Consider the following 13,713-nt stretch of genomic DNA (forward strand, 5'->3'; position numbering starts at 1 on the left):
GGCAGATCTGTCCGCCCTGATCCTGCCTGCCAGAGGAGACGCCAAGGACACAACACCCATTGAGGCCCCTGCTATGTGTGTCAGGAAGGAGAAAGAAAAATGTTGTCAAGCTGTCCATCCAAAGCAGTTCGGCTTGCCCACCCTCATCCAAATGTCAAGTCCAAGAAATGTACACAATCTGTGTTGTTTATAAAGTGGTGCAGATAATTGCTACAAGTACATGACTTGTGTAGGAAGCTGGGCAGCGAGCTCAGCTAAGGTGTTCAAGTCGAACTTCAAATGTGTGTCACCCATCTTTAACCTCCCTGCGGTGGGTTGGCGCCCTGCTCGGGGTTTGTTCCTGCCTTGTGCCTTATGTTGACTGGGATTGGCTCCAGCAGACCCCCGTGACCCTATAGTTAGGATATAGTGGGTTGGATAATGACTGACCATCTTTAATCTGCACCCAGTGCTAATGCAGCGCACTTACCCGGCTTCCCCTCCCAGGCCAGACCAAGCACCCCACTGTAGTCGCGGTTCGTCAACAGGAAGGATAAGCAGTAACTGTTCCAGTTGGTTTCCGAGTGCATCATCAGGAGCTTCTCAGGACCAATGAAGGGAGAGTATTGTGGGCTAGAAGGGTCGTCCTCCGAAATGACCTAAGAGATGGAGAAAGTGTTTATTTTAAAGGGCTGCTTATATAGTATGTACAATGGGGAATGTAGGGGGCGCTCCAGCTCTCCAAATCCAACACAAACAGGTTCAGACACTGGTTATAAAAGCACTAGAGATTTTTAATTGTGGGAAGCACCACAGCCTCAAGCACAAACACAATAAGCACACAGCAATACTGTCTTCTTCTCTCTTCCTCTCCTTCTGTGCTGGTCACTTCTCTGCCTCATCTGCTCCTCCTGGCAAGCTTTGTCCTTCTCCCTTCCCGAATGAAGGCTTGTTTTATGCTCCACCCGGAAGTGCTTCAGATAACCTGTTAGCACTTGTGGCGGAACAAAGTAGGGCTCTGCAGTCTCTGCAGCACCCCCGGAGGCCTTCACTGAGCCCAACATGGCTGAGTCAGTAAACTCCAAGTCCCATGATGCCCTGTGGGAATCCAAGGCACATCAGCAACCCAGGAGGGCTGCCATTTAACGATCTAAGGGAGGTAATGCCCTGTAAATGCTCTCTCCTCCAGTCCTTCCATTAAGAAGGCATCCTGACCGGGGCCCTTACCCAGCCATTCACCACAGCATTATATGACAAAGGTGAAAAATCTTGGCTTGAATTAGAGAGCCGCTGATGTTGATCCCTAGCCTGTAGGAGGCAGTAAGATGTGTTCAGAGCTTCTCAGTTTTCAGACCTGCAGATGTCCATTTAAAGGCCTTGACATTCAAAGAGCAGGTTCAGCTTGTTGTGTCCATAGATCCAATATGCCAATTGAAGTTTGGTCATTCTGATGTCCCCCTGATTAAGTCACCAGCATTCTAGGGTCAGAATGAGTCACTCATTAGAATATTAGTACAGCGTGAATCATTTCTGTTCCTGAATTAATAAACGTTAATCAGAATGACTGAACTTATCTCCTGCGAGTGCCATTTTGGATGAGCAAGCGTACCAGCCAGGATGGAGGTTGGTTTCTGGCCAGAAAGAGACACCACAAGGGAAAGGGGGGTGTGTGTCTACTGGCCTTAGTATATTCCCCCCAGGTGTACACAATGGAAGCATCCCGCCATAGGAATATCCCCAGGGCAGGCTGGGAATTACAGTCCCACTGGACAGCCCTGTTAGGGTTCTTGGGTACCGCCAGGGGGAGCTGCGGAGGATCATTACAATAAACTTCCAGTGTGCAATGCTGTGGCACCAGAAATACTCCACTGTATAAAAGAAGCCAAGTTTCATGCAGAATCAGAATGAGTTTGGGAAAGGAGGTGAGGGAGAAGGAAAAAGATTTATTGTTGTGTTGTGTTATTGTGGAAGAGAAGAGAATGGTGGAGGTATAGAATAAAGGAAATCTTGTATCTGAACCCAGGACTGTGTTGTGTAGTTGTGTATGGGGGTTTGGGGTGCTGATAGTCCCCTACTGGTCACAACTAATTTTTGCAAATATAGGTCCCTGCCAAATAGACGGCCAGGAATCCTGCCGACTACGCCAGTTGTGACTACTGCTCCTGACTTTGACTGCCCTTGCATGAACCTCGCCTTCTTTTATGGCAGACCGAGAAGTACTTCAGGTGCCATAGTGTTGCACGCTGGAAACACTTCCAGGTCTATTGTAGCGATCATCTGCAGCTCCCCCTGGTGGAACCCAAGAACCACAACAGGGCTGTCCATTCCATTGGGTTTCACAACAGAGGGATGCTGCCACTTTGTGTATGGGGGAAGACTATAACTGTGGGTGGTAGACACCCCCATCCATCCATTGTGGCGCAGCTTCCTAGCCAGAACCTAACCTCTATCCTGGCCCGGGACCATTCAACACGGCATTCATACTCCCTAGGCAGTAACAGACATATTCAATCAGTATTTCAGTGAGTGGATCAAACATTTTAGTTTTAATTATAATGTACCACAATGTATTCACTCATTAGGGGTCAGTGTACGGCCTGACAGACATGGGGACATGGGACTGAGTGACTGAAGCTAAAACATTACAATTCCACTGTTTCAGGAAGTTCTTGTTTGTCATTGTTTCCTCAATTGCAGCGATTACCAATGAGTGATTCGTTGCTTATTGCTCGCTGGAACGCAGGTCTTCTGTTTGCTTCTTCAAGCCCCACAGCACCACATCCAGATGACAGCAGGCCAAACTGTGACAAGAAGTCTGTTGCTGTAATCAAATTAACTCTATTACTGTGCGCAACACTGTGTGCCTTTCCCATGAAAGCCGGAAAGGGAGTCCCACTTAATTATCCTGCTGGGAAGAGTTGACAAGAGGAAAACAAGCAGAGAGCGAAAAGTATACTTACATTAAGTGTTTTCACCTTAAAGTTGATGTGACGGATGCCATCGAAATTCGTCTTGTCGTAAATGTCGTTCACCGCTCGCAAGTAATTAGCAATCTGTGAGGGAGAGAGATACAGAAGGATTGGCTGTAAAGAGAATTAGGACATGTGAACTGCTATCCGGGATCATTTAAAGATGTCTGTCTGTTTATAGAAGAGTCACTTAATGCATATGATTGGCCAAAGGTATGCCAAGTCCTGTGTCTCTCATCATACCAACATAAACCTTTATAAAATTAAACAGACAAAAATGCAATTAAAAAATGTTGAGTACCAGAGGGTAGCCATGTTTAAGAGCCATTTGTTGGAGTAGAAGGAAAACAAAGCAGTTGAAATCATTGACTTCGTCCCCAAAAGTGCACCTTCTTCAATGTCTAGTCTCTAAACTGACTGCATGTTTCCAGTTCTAGTGGAGCTTTATAGATGATAAAAGAGGTGGGACGAGAGAAGGAGAGAGAGAGAAACCTGAGGCTGGAAGAGGAACACGTGGAGGCAGCAGTATCACACCCAGTTCCTTCCCCTGTGTGCCCATGAAATCAGTCCCCATCAAATGCACACCATATTTAGATATTTGAAAACCTTACCTTATTCCTTAACAACCTCTCAGTTTATTTTCTCAGATTCTATTAACCTCACGTTAAGTATGCATTCAAAGTTTTACGCGTCAGCATCCTTCCACATACAAATATATTCTCATTTTTACCTGTGCCCCCCGATATGTGATAATCATAAGTCAAATAAGTCAAATTTCCCCCTGGGGACAAATAAAGTTCTATCTATCTATCTATCTATCTATCTATCTATCTATCTATCATATAGTGCCTTTCTTATCTATCTATCTATTATATAGTGCCTTTCACATTTATCTATCTTTCTATCTAGATAGATAGATAGATAGATAGATAGATAGATAGATAGATAAGAAAGGTACTATATGATAGATATATAGTGCCTTTCATATCTATCTATCTATCTATCTAATAGATAGATAGATAGATAGAAAAATAGATAGATGTGAAAGGCACTATATAATAGATAGATAGATAAGAAAGGCACTATATGATAGATATGTAGTGCCTTTCATATCTATCTATCTATCTATCTATCTATTATATAGTGCCTTTCCTATCTATCTATTTATCTATCTATCTATCTAAGACACATTTATGCTATTTCCATTGTAGGAGGAAAATGGGCATCAGAGATGAGATGGGGAGAAATACCTTACCCAGACAGGAGGCCAGTGTGACAACGCAGACAGATTGACCAGTGGAACAAATAAATAACTGTGTATCCGACTGATATAAGTTAATGGAGGCACCAGCAGAAGCCGAGAGTCAGAAGTGGTTTCATCTCTCATATGCCAGATGACAGTGGTCCTCATATGGGAGCCCAGTTGGGACACCCACAGGGGAGATGCAGTTCAGAAGTGCAGCCCTGCCGGGTCCCTGGGTATCGATAGAGGGCACTGTTGAGGGAGGGCATCCCTACATTCCGTATAGTCCGGAAGTGCTCCCTTGAAAACATGGCATGGCAGGAGAAGCATTCCTGGGTCCAGCATAAAAAGGAGCCCGTAAGTGAGTCAGAGATAGGAGGCAGCAGCCAACACTCAGCGGAGTGAAAGAGGAAGATGGTGATTGGTGATGTATTATTCATTTATTGTAAAATTGTGGTTTATTTCTGAGAGGTTTCTGTAGAAGTATCTTGTGAGAGGATAAAATCTTTGGTTTGGGGTTCTCTGGCACCATCATCTGGCCACAGCATATACTGTATCACCTTCAGAATGTAATTTTTCATTTTTTTTTCTTGTTTACTTGTTTTTCCTGTTTTTATATTATATTTCTGTGCTGATTTTTGCTTGCTGTCAGTAAATTCTCATCTTTTTAGGATATTTTGCTTTGGGTTGTCTCAACAAGCCAGAGGTTTACGGTTGCCCTCTCTCTTTTTTTAAACACTTAAAAGTCTTTCTTGAACTTTTAAAGGCAGCCTCCTGTTTAAGAGTCTGGGCAGGCCGAAGCCTGCAGGTAGTAGTTGAGGGACGGCGGCCAGGAGTCAGGCCATTTCTAAGCAGGTCTATGAAGGCCTGGGGCTGTGTGTGGATTTTCTGGAGACCTAACACACTGTTTATCTCATGTTCAGGTCTCCAAATCACAACACTTGCATTTTCCTCTTGTTTTTACTTTGCTTAGGCAGTAAGGATTGTGCCTTGGGGGGATGACCCCAGAGTTAGTAGGGTCATGTGACTGATGATGCACTCTCTTGGTCCACTCATATCTTCATTCTCACTCTGTTTTTTGCTCACTCACTTAGTTGCTCGTATGGCCCAACAGGACCATCCACATAGGGACAGCGACCCATGAGGAGTTTCCGGCAGTAGACCTTAAGGCCCGTCTGCCTTTTTTTATATTGTAGAATGAACATGTTTAAGAAACGCTGAACTTGTTCACACATATCACCTCATGTAATGTTAATAAAACTCCTCCAGATGATTTTCACACACACTCCCTTCTCCTTACTTCTTCTGTGAGCTCCATTTTCAGCTCATTTTCATGCACGCCAGCAGCCAGGGTGCTCATTTTTATGTTTCCCACGGCGCCGTTTATCATATCCTGTCAGTTTGTTAGTCTTACTCAGATTGAGCAGAAAGAGCCTTTGATGGTGAGATTTCTTTTTTTTTTCTTTTTTTTGAGAAGATAAATCTTTGTACATATAAATGCAAAGACTTGCCGGCAGAGACAAAACAACTTAAGTATAACTGCTAGCCATATGCAAATCATTGATTTGTATTTTTAGGTCTTTGATATACATTCTTAGAAGAAAGTGAAAAGTCCCTCATACTTTTAATAAGGAATAAAAAAAAAAAATAATGGATGTCAGTCCATGAACTGAGAGAAAAAAGAGACATGCATCGACTGCTCGGTCAGAGTAAAGTGTTGAAGAAGAGGAAGAATTTGAGTAGGACAAAACTTCATTAGAGCAGAGTGTGGGCCACAGCTAATCAAGGTGATGATGGTTGGACTAACGGAGGCCTCGGTAACATTTCAAAGGCTGGTGAAGCTGGCACTGAGGGGGCTTTCATAGGCAGCTCGTATAGTTTACCTTCATTTTTAGACATTCATTTGATGACCACCTGGGACACTTAAGACAAGATCCCCTCCCTGTCTAATAGTAGATTCCATACAGATTCAGATTACGAGGGTGCATGGGAGACGGTTTACAGACATAAAAAGGTAAGGAAGACTGAAGTTTCAGGTGAGGTCATGGCGCCAGAGAGTGGCAACATGTTACATGATGATTTGTACGTGCTAGTAAGAACTTCAGGGTCTTCCGTTGTACAGTAGCACTGCCACATATGGAGTGTATTGAAATGTTTTACCTGTGGGTGTTGAACTATATCTTGTCTGTGTTTTGTGTGCTTTTCATCACTTCAGGATTAGGAGTTGTGAGGCAGTGATTGACGGCATTGCCTTCATGGGCAGGATCTGGGAGGCCCAACAAGCCAATGAAGGGTTGGAGTGCCGAAATTAAAACCGGCAAGAAGGAGGAATAGTTGATTTGTGTTGCAAGGGAAATAGGACGGACACTTTCGACGGCGAAGAAAAAAAAGTACAAACGTCTCGCCCCGATGCTGGGACAAGGTTAGTGAGGTGGCCACCTGCACACCTTTCATTATTTCTTAAGACTGTCCCTAGGTTCTAGACTGCCAATTTCAGAGGGTGAGATCTGTGACCTTTTTGTACTTTCTCGTATATTAAGTATAGGGATAGAATGTAATCGTCCAAAAATTCGATGTCAAGATTTTAATGAATCTCAACATTTTAGACCTCCCTGACTTTCTTGTATGTGAAGTATAAGGAAAGTATTGGAATCGTCCAAAAATTCGATTTCAAGATTTTGATGACTCTCAGCGTTTTAAACCTCCCTGACTTTCTCATATGGGAAGTATAGGAAAAGTATTGGAATCATCCAAAAATTGAATTTCGAAATTTTGATGAATCTCGATGTTTTAGACCTCCCTGACTTTCTTGTATGTGAAGTATAAGGAAAGTATTGGAATCGTCCAAAAATTCGATTTCAAGATTTTGATGACTCTTGACATTTTAGACCTCCCTGATTTTCTCGTATACAAAGTGTAGGAAAAGCATTGGAATTATCCAAAGATTTGATTTAGAGATTTTGATGAATCTTGACATTTAAGACCTCCCTGAGTATGAAAATAAATTCTGGAATTATATCTGTGTGTCTGTATGTGTAAACACAATAACTTGAGTACGCTTTCACATAGGTCAACCAAATTTTGCGTACAAGTATTAGGTACAAAATGTAGATTTCTATCAACTTTCAAGCTATTTCCGTTAACTGGAAGTGGTACTTTACCTTTTACTTACACAACAAGTGTGATTTATTCAACTTTACTTTTATAATCATTTTTCAATATAATATTAATTTGATTTCTTCTTAATGGTTCTTTAATGTACATAATATAAAAATCTTTGTTTTTTCAAGTCACATTGAGAGTTTTGTGTATATTTATGTATGTATGTAGGGTTTGTTGGGACTGGTATCCTTTCTAACAAAAAGTGGGAATTTGGTGTGTTTTAAGGGCTTTTCTATGTATATGGGATGGGCATTTGACAATTAAAGGGGACTTTTATTTTGTTTTTTCTGTTGTAGTGAGCAAAAGTGTGCGATTGTTTAGTTAAAATATATCTGTGTATGCAAAATTTTATGTTGTGTTATTCCATAAATGTTTCCTTTTGTTTTTGTCTTTGCTTAATACTAAGGTTTGAGGGGAGAAGTGGCAGGACCATCAGGTCCAATGTATTAATAAGAACTTGACAAGTTTATCGTTAATGTAACATTGTCCTCTTTGAGCTTAGGGTAATCATTACGCTATGTCCTACACAAAGGTACAGATGGATAAATATGAAAAGGCACTATAAAAAGAGAAAGGCAGATAAGGTGTTGTCTAACTCTCTGACCTGGCACCTTTTTATTTGTCTAATATAGAGCCTTTCACATCTGTCTCTCTCTTTCTCCCTCTCTCTTTTCTTCCCTTCAAATGAAATGAATACTTGACTTGTTTTGTGCCCCTAAGAAACTTATTTGAATTAAGCGATACAACATTAAAAAAAACAGTCAAACATTTTTCAAATTTGCAATGTAAATTCTAAAAACAAAAACTTCAGATGAGAGAGCGGCTGCAGTACTCTGTGTGCTAAAGTGCAGCCTGTGCCCAGCTTGACGCCTTTTTTAGCACTGCTGCCCATCTGAGGATTTTTCCCGACAATGCAGCCTTCCACCCCTGTGAACCAAAGATGCTTTTCAGGAATCGGCTGCCTGGAACACAAAGGCGGCACTTGAGGAAAAAGCTGCCGACTGTGGGCTGCGTGCCGGCCTCGTGGAGCATGTCTGAAATACCAAGCAGCCTGCCCGGCTCTTTTGGGCCCCCTTTGCTGAATTCGATGTGCAGCTACTCTTCAGATTTGCATCGACTTGTTCTTGTCAAGATTTGTTTAGTGTCGTCTGTGTGTTGGGTTTTAATTTGATTATCAGACTTGATGAATGTGCAATATTTAAAGTTTTTTATAATGTGAAAGTGAATTGCCTGCTGAACATCAAATTTATCAAGAGGGGCCTTTATTTGGCAGACAATTCATGAATTCTTTCATTTATGTTCTGGCTTGTCTGATGCCTGTGGATGTTTTCAATGTGAAATTTTAAAACGAGTCACAGGGTCTAAAATGGTGCACCTACAGCATGTGTGGGTTCAAGTTTGTGCAGATCACTTTTGTAGCACCACTTTATTTTCAGTTCTTGGTCTGTGGTAACCTGTGAGAGAACACTTGAAATGACCCCCAGACCTGTAAGAAGAGGAGTCAAACTGACCGGTGTGAATAAGAAATCACCACAAGGGGGCCTTAGAGCTGCAGACGGCCAGCGGTGCACCATACATAGACAGGGCCTCAGAATTTCTGGGTTCAAGTTTGTAGTGGCAGCTGACAGAGAAGGAGATCAGCCATTGTCACCAGGATGCACTCCGTTCACAGTGTTCACAGGTGGTTTCTGTGCGGCTGACTAACGGAATTCTGCCATCTGGCAAGGAGACCACTTCTGAGCTCGGAGTCACAGAATCGAGGCTAACAACCAGCAGCTTACCACAGTGTAAATCTTCGAAATTGAGTTACTATGTTGTGTGAGTCCACAGCAATTCATTTGGTGACGAGGATGGGATTTATATTGTGGATGGGTGGAGTGTGGTGGTGACGCTGTGCAGAAGAGGTGTGGGCTGACAGAGGGAGAATTCAGCCGATGTCGCCAGGATGCAATCAACTCACACTGTTCACAGATGGTCTCTCAACAGCTGACTAATGGTGTTCTCCTATAAGTTCACTCTGCAAGGAGACCACTTCTGAGCTAGGAGTCACGGGATCGAGGCTAACCGCCGGCAGCTCACCACAATGTAAATCTATGAAACTGAGATGCTACGTTGTGTGAGTCCACAGCAATTCATTTGGTGACGAGGATGGGATTTGCACTGTGGATGGGTGGAGTGTGGTGGTGACGTTGTGCAGAAGAGATGTGGGCTGACAGAGGGAGAACTCAGCTGATGTCACCAGGATGCACTCCGATTGGGGTGTTCACAGGTGGTTTCTCAATAGCTGACTAATGAAGATCTCCTATTAGCGCATGCTGCAAGGAGACCACTTCTGAGCTAGGAGTCACGGGATCGAAGCTAACCACCGGCAGCTCACCACAGTGTAAATCTTCTAAACTAAGATACGATGTAGTGTGGGTCCACAGCAGTTGGTGACAAGGATGGAATTTGCACTGTGGATGGGTGGAGTGTGGTGGTGACGTTGTGCAGAAGAGGTGTGGGCTGACAGAGGGAGAACTCAGCTGACGTCACCAGGATGCACTCCGATTGAGGTGTTCACAGGTGGTTTCTCAATAGCTGACTAATGAAGATTTCCTATAAGCTCACACTACAAGGAGGTCGCTTCTGAGTCAGATGTCAAAGGTTCTCAACTGACCACCAGCACTTCACCACAGTGCAAATCTTCAAAATTGAGATGCTATGTATGTAGTGTGAGTCCACAGCAATTCATTTAGCGATTTGCACTGTGGTTGGGTGGAGTGCGGTGGTGACATTGTGTAGAAGAAGTGTGGGCTGACAGAGGGAGAACTCAGCTGATGTCACCAGAATGTGCTCCACTTGCAGTGTTTGCAGGTGGTCTCTCAACATGACTAATGGAGGTCCCCTATTAGCTCATGCTGCAAGGAGACCACTTCTGAGCTAGGAGTCACGGAATCGAGGCTAACCACCGGCAGCTCACCACAGTGTAAATCTTCGAAACTAAGATACGATGTAGTGTGGGTCCACAGCAGTTGGTGACGAGGATGGGATTTGCACTGTGGACGACTGGAGTGTGGTGGTTATGTTGTCCAGCAGAGGTGTGGGCTAACAGAGGGAGAACACAGTTGATGTCACCAGGATGCGCTCTGCTCGGGGTGTTCACACGCGGTCTCTGTGCGGCTGACTAATTATGTTATTATGTATAACAGAAACATGTAAATACCTTAACATCAATATAAAAACAGTCAGAAAGGTGAGGTGTCCATGGCTGTACTGACCCAAATTTAGTTCACATCCTTCATGTGACGTTTTTTAAAACAACCACCAATGCACAGCCCTGTGTTGCAGTTTGCAGAGTACAAGTGTGTGTCTTGGCACACTTTTCTTTCTATATTTTTTTGTTTTTCTTGTGCAAGCAAGGGTAGAATGTCAGTGCCTGATCTTCATGATAAGTGTACCCCTCATGTCACTGTAGACCACCCCAGTGCAAGGCTTAGTTGTTTCCAAATTATTCCCTGACATAAACATTGATAGCTGCTGCGTTGTGAACAGTGCTTAAGAGGAAGAGTCTTTCTTATCCTTCCACTTGACCACAATCATTTTGCCTTGCATCCTTACTGATAATAAAAATAATAATAATAAAAATCTTCTTATATAATACGCTACCATGGCTGTTCGTGTGTCTGTCCAGGATTTTAAATCACCTGTAGCTCGCAAACCTTGAAATTTGGTACACATCAACTACGCAACATCTACTTTCGGATGATGATTTTTATTACTCTTTTTATTTTCATTTTATTTTATTGTAGAATCAACTCTCGGCAGCGCGCAGCAGGGCGGCTGTGTGACGCATGCGTACAGGCGCCGTTCACATCCCTACCACCTTCACCGTCACTTCCCCTACCTCTTCATATCTTTAATCATTCTTCAGGCAGATTGAAGATTTAAATGCCAGCTTAAGTGAAAAATTAAAGTTTCACTGCTTCAGTTTCAGTTTGTTCTAAAACTGGCTTTACAGCTTTTCCGTTCCGTTTGAAGGCTCCGCCCCACTCATAAATATTGATGAGTTACCATAGAGTGGTAAAATGCATAGAAATATTCTTTTTTTTTTGCAAAAAGGTGTTATCTTTTTGGCAGCACAATACTGCACCATTTATTATTTGGCGTAATGCTGTACATCGGACCTTAACAGCCAATCCCGAGTTATACTCTGGGTTAATCGTCTTTACATCAGGCTTTACATAGGCTAGAAATTAACACCAAGGGAGTCAGTAGTTTGGATGGAGGTAGGCAGCTTGTTCCACCAGCTAGGAACTACACATGAAAAAAGAGTCTGTTTACATTATTTAGAGGTGGCATCACCCAGATGCCATTCTTTAACAGACCTGAGTGGGTGAGAAGGAGCACAGAACATCACAAGTCACAGACCATTGACAGGCATCAAGGATTTGAACTTATTGTGTGTTGTTAGTAGGGGCCAGGGCAGTGACTAGAGAAAAGGAGTGACATGTTCCTACCTCGGCTGGTTGTCACCAGAGATGCCTCTCCATTTTCAATCATCTACAGTGGCTCAGTAGCACATGTAGGTACTCCAGCTAGTAAATAGTTGCAGTAGTCAAGATGTGATGAGGCCAATGCTGGGACCACAAGTTGTGTCGCGCTCGCTCTCTCTCTCTCTCTCTCTCTCGCTACACAGGGAGAGACTGAACACGTGCGGAAATCATCGGCGTGCACAAACCAAAAGGGAAACTGGCTTGTTCATATACCGAGTGTGTGGTTGTGAACAGATGAAAAAGTTTAGCGAACTTTTTGGTCGCAACCCGATTTGTACATGTTCAGAGACGTTCATGAACCAAGGTTCCACTGTAGCTGGTTATCAATCACCACCCACAGATGGGGTGCTGAATACACAGACAAGCTGGGATAACAAGGAGGTCCGTCTCCACCAAGTTCAGCTGGAGTTGGTGCTGTGATACCAACGAGACATATGGAGTTTCTTGCGTTGTCCACTGAAGGGAACAGCAGGCACTCATGCAGCTGTCTGATGTTTTTCATGAATTCTTTAGTTTATTTTTGAGGTTTTACATCCCCTATAATTTTTTTTTATTTAATTTTGTTATTTTGTTTCCCTGCAATGCCATTTTGGACTTTCATGGGTGCTACCATTTTGTCTATCTCAGCTTCCCAGTTGCTGAAGAGTAGATGAGCCAGCACACATCCTTAGGGTATCCCTGTGCATGTCTGACGCACCCTTGACCCCTCTTCTTCATCAGGACAAACAAGTAACCACCTTACATCCAGGGCTGGCAGGAGAGACCCCAGTTGTCTACGGTCCTGAATTGAAATAAGCAGGTTCACCAAATACAGAAGATGGTTGAATGCAGGTTGAATATTAAGACACACATCTTTCACGTGGTGTGTATATAAGGAATTCCCTTACCCAACCAACTGGGTGAAGGAGCCCACAAAGAGGATACTGACCTGCGCAACCACCGCCTCAGTACTGCCAAATCTTTTGAAAAAGAGAAAATCAGCTCTCAGGTACATCAGGCAGCTTGTCCTTGCATAGTCGACTGTTCTCTTCGAGCGAAGTACAGGAGCTTCCTTTCAGCAGAAGAAGAAATAAGTGATCAATAGAGTGTTAGACATGTTCATCCTGGGAAATATTCAACCACATAAAAATATACGTCGGGTCCCCCTACCTGTTGCACATATCGTTGTAATTTTTCGCAGAAGTGTGATGTTCCAGTCTCCAGCTGGGAGTGGTCTGGAAAAAAAAGTGAACGCTCTGCTTCAAAACAGGGTCATTGAAAAAAAATAGAAAACTATAATAATAATGACATACATTTATTGTCTTAATATAGGTCTTTTGGTCTTGTATACGATGGGGGAACCCAAAAGTCACAAGAGTTTTTTTTTTCTGGAGGCATGAGGGGCGTTAGTTCTGATGCTTACTGGCTAGACGCGTGTACTAGACTGCCCTCTGCATCATCTGGCCAAGCAGCATCCTTGAAATGCTCAAGCGATTGAGCGATGCAGTGCAGAGTAAACGACCCGAATTGTGGCGATCAGGCGAGTGGCTTTTGTGTCATGACAATTCACCCGCCCTCACAGCATTGAGTGTGTGGAAGTTTCTCACGTAAAATGGGATGACAATGGTTTCCCACTCCCCCCCACTCCCTGGACTTTGCACTCTGTGATTTTTTTCTTATTTACAAGAATGAAGAGGACCCTTAAAGGAAAGCGTTTTCAGGATGTAGTGGAGGTCGAGAAGCAAACGACGGAGGCACTGAAGGCTATCACTTTGCAAGAGTTTTAGAACAGCTTTGAACAATGGAAAAAGCAGAGGAACAAGTGTATTGCGTCTCAGGGAGAGTATTT

At 43.3% G+C, this 13,713-nt stretch overlaps 1 protein-coding gene across 2 annotated transcripts in view; it reads right to left on the minus strand.

Moving 5' to 3' along the window:
- Nucleotides 1–13,713, minus strand: part of si:ch1073-396h14.1 (disintegrin and metalloproteinase domain-containing protein 10) — a 130,410-nt gene that overhangs the window by 76,358 nt on the left and 40,339 nt on the right. For both annotated transcript variants that reach the window (XM_039767006.1, XM_039767007.1), the window contains exons 5-8: nucleotides 13,035–13,099; nucleotides 12,814–12,936; nucleotides 2,940–3,032; nucleotides 470–638 (exon numbers count right to left, since the gene is read on the minus strand). In XM_039767006.1, the coding sequence (XP_039622940.1) occupies nucleotides 470–638; nucleotides 2,940–3,032; nucleotides 12,814–12,936; nucleotides 13,035–13,099 (450 nt within the window). The remainder of the gene's footprint in view (nucleotides 1–469; nucleotides 639–2,939; nucleotides 3,033–12,813; nucleotides 12,937–13,034; nucleotides 13,100–13,713) is intronic.

The sequence above is a fragment of the Polypterus senegalus genome, chromosome 10 (genome assembly GCF_016835505.1).
Source record: "Polypterus senegalus isolate Bchr_013 chromosome 10, ASM1683550v1, whole genome shotgun sequence".
Lineage (NCBI taxonomy): Eukaryota > Metazoa > Chordata > Cladistia > Polypteriformes > Polypteridae > Polypterus > Polypterus senegalus.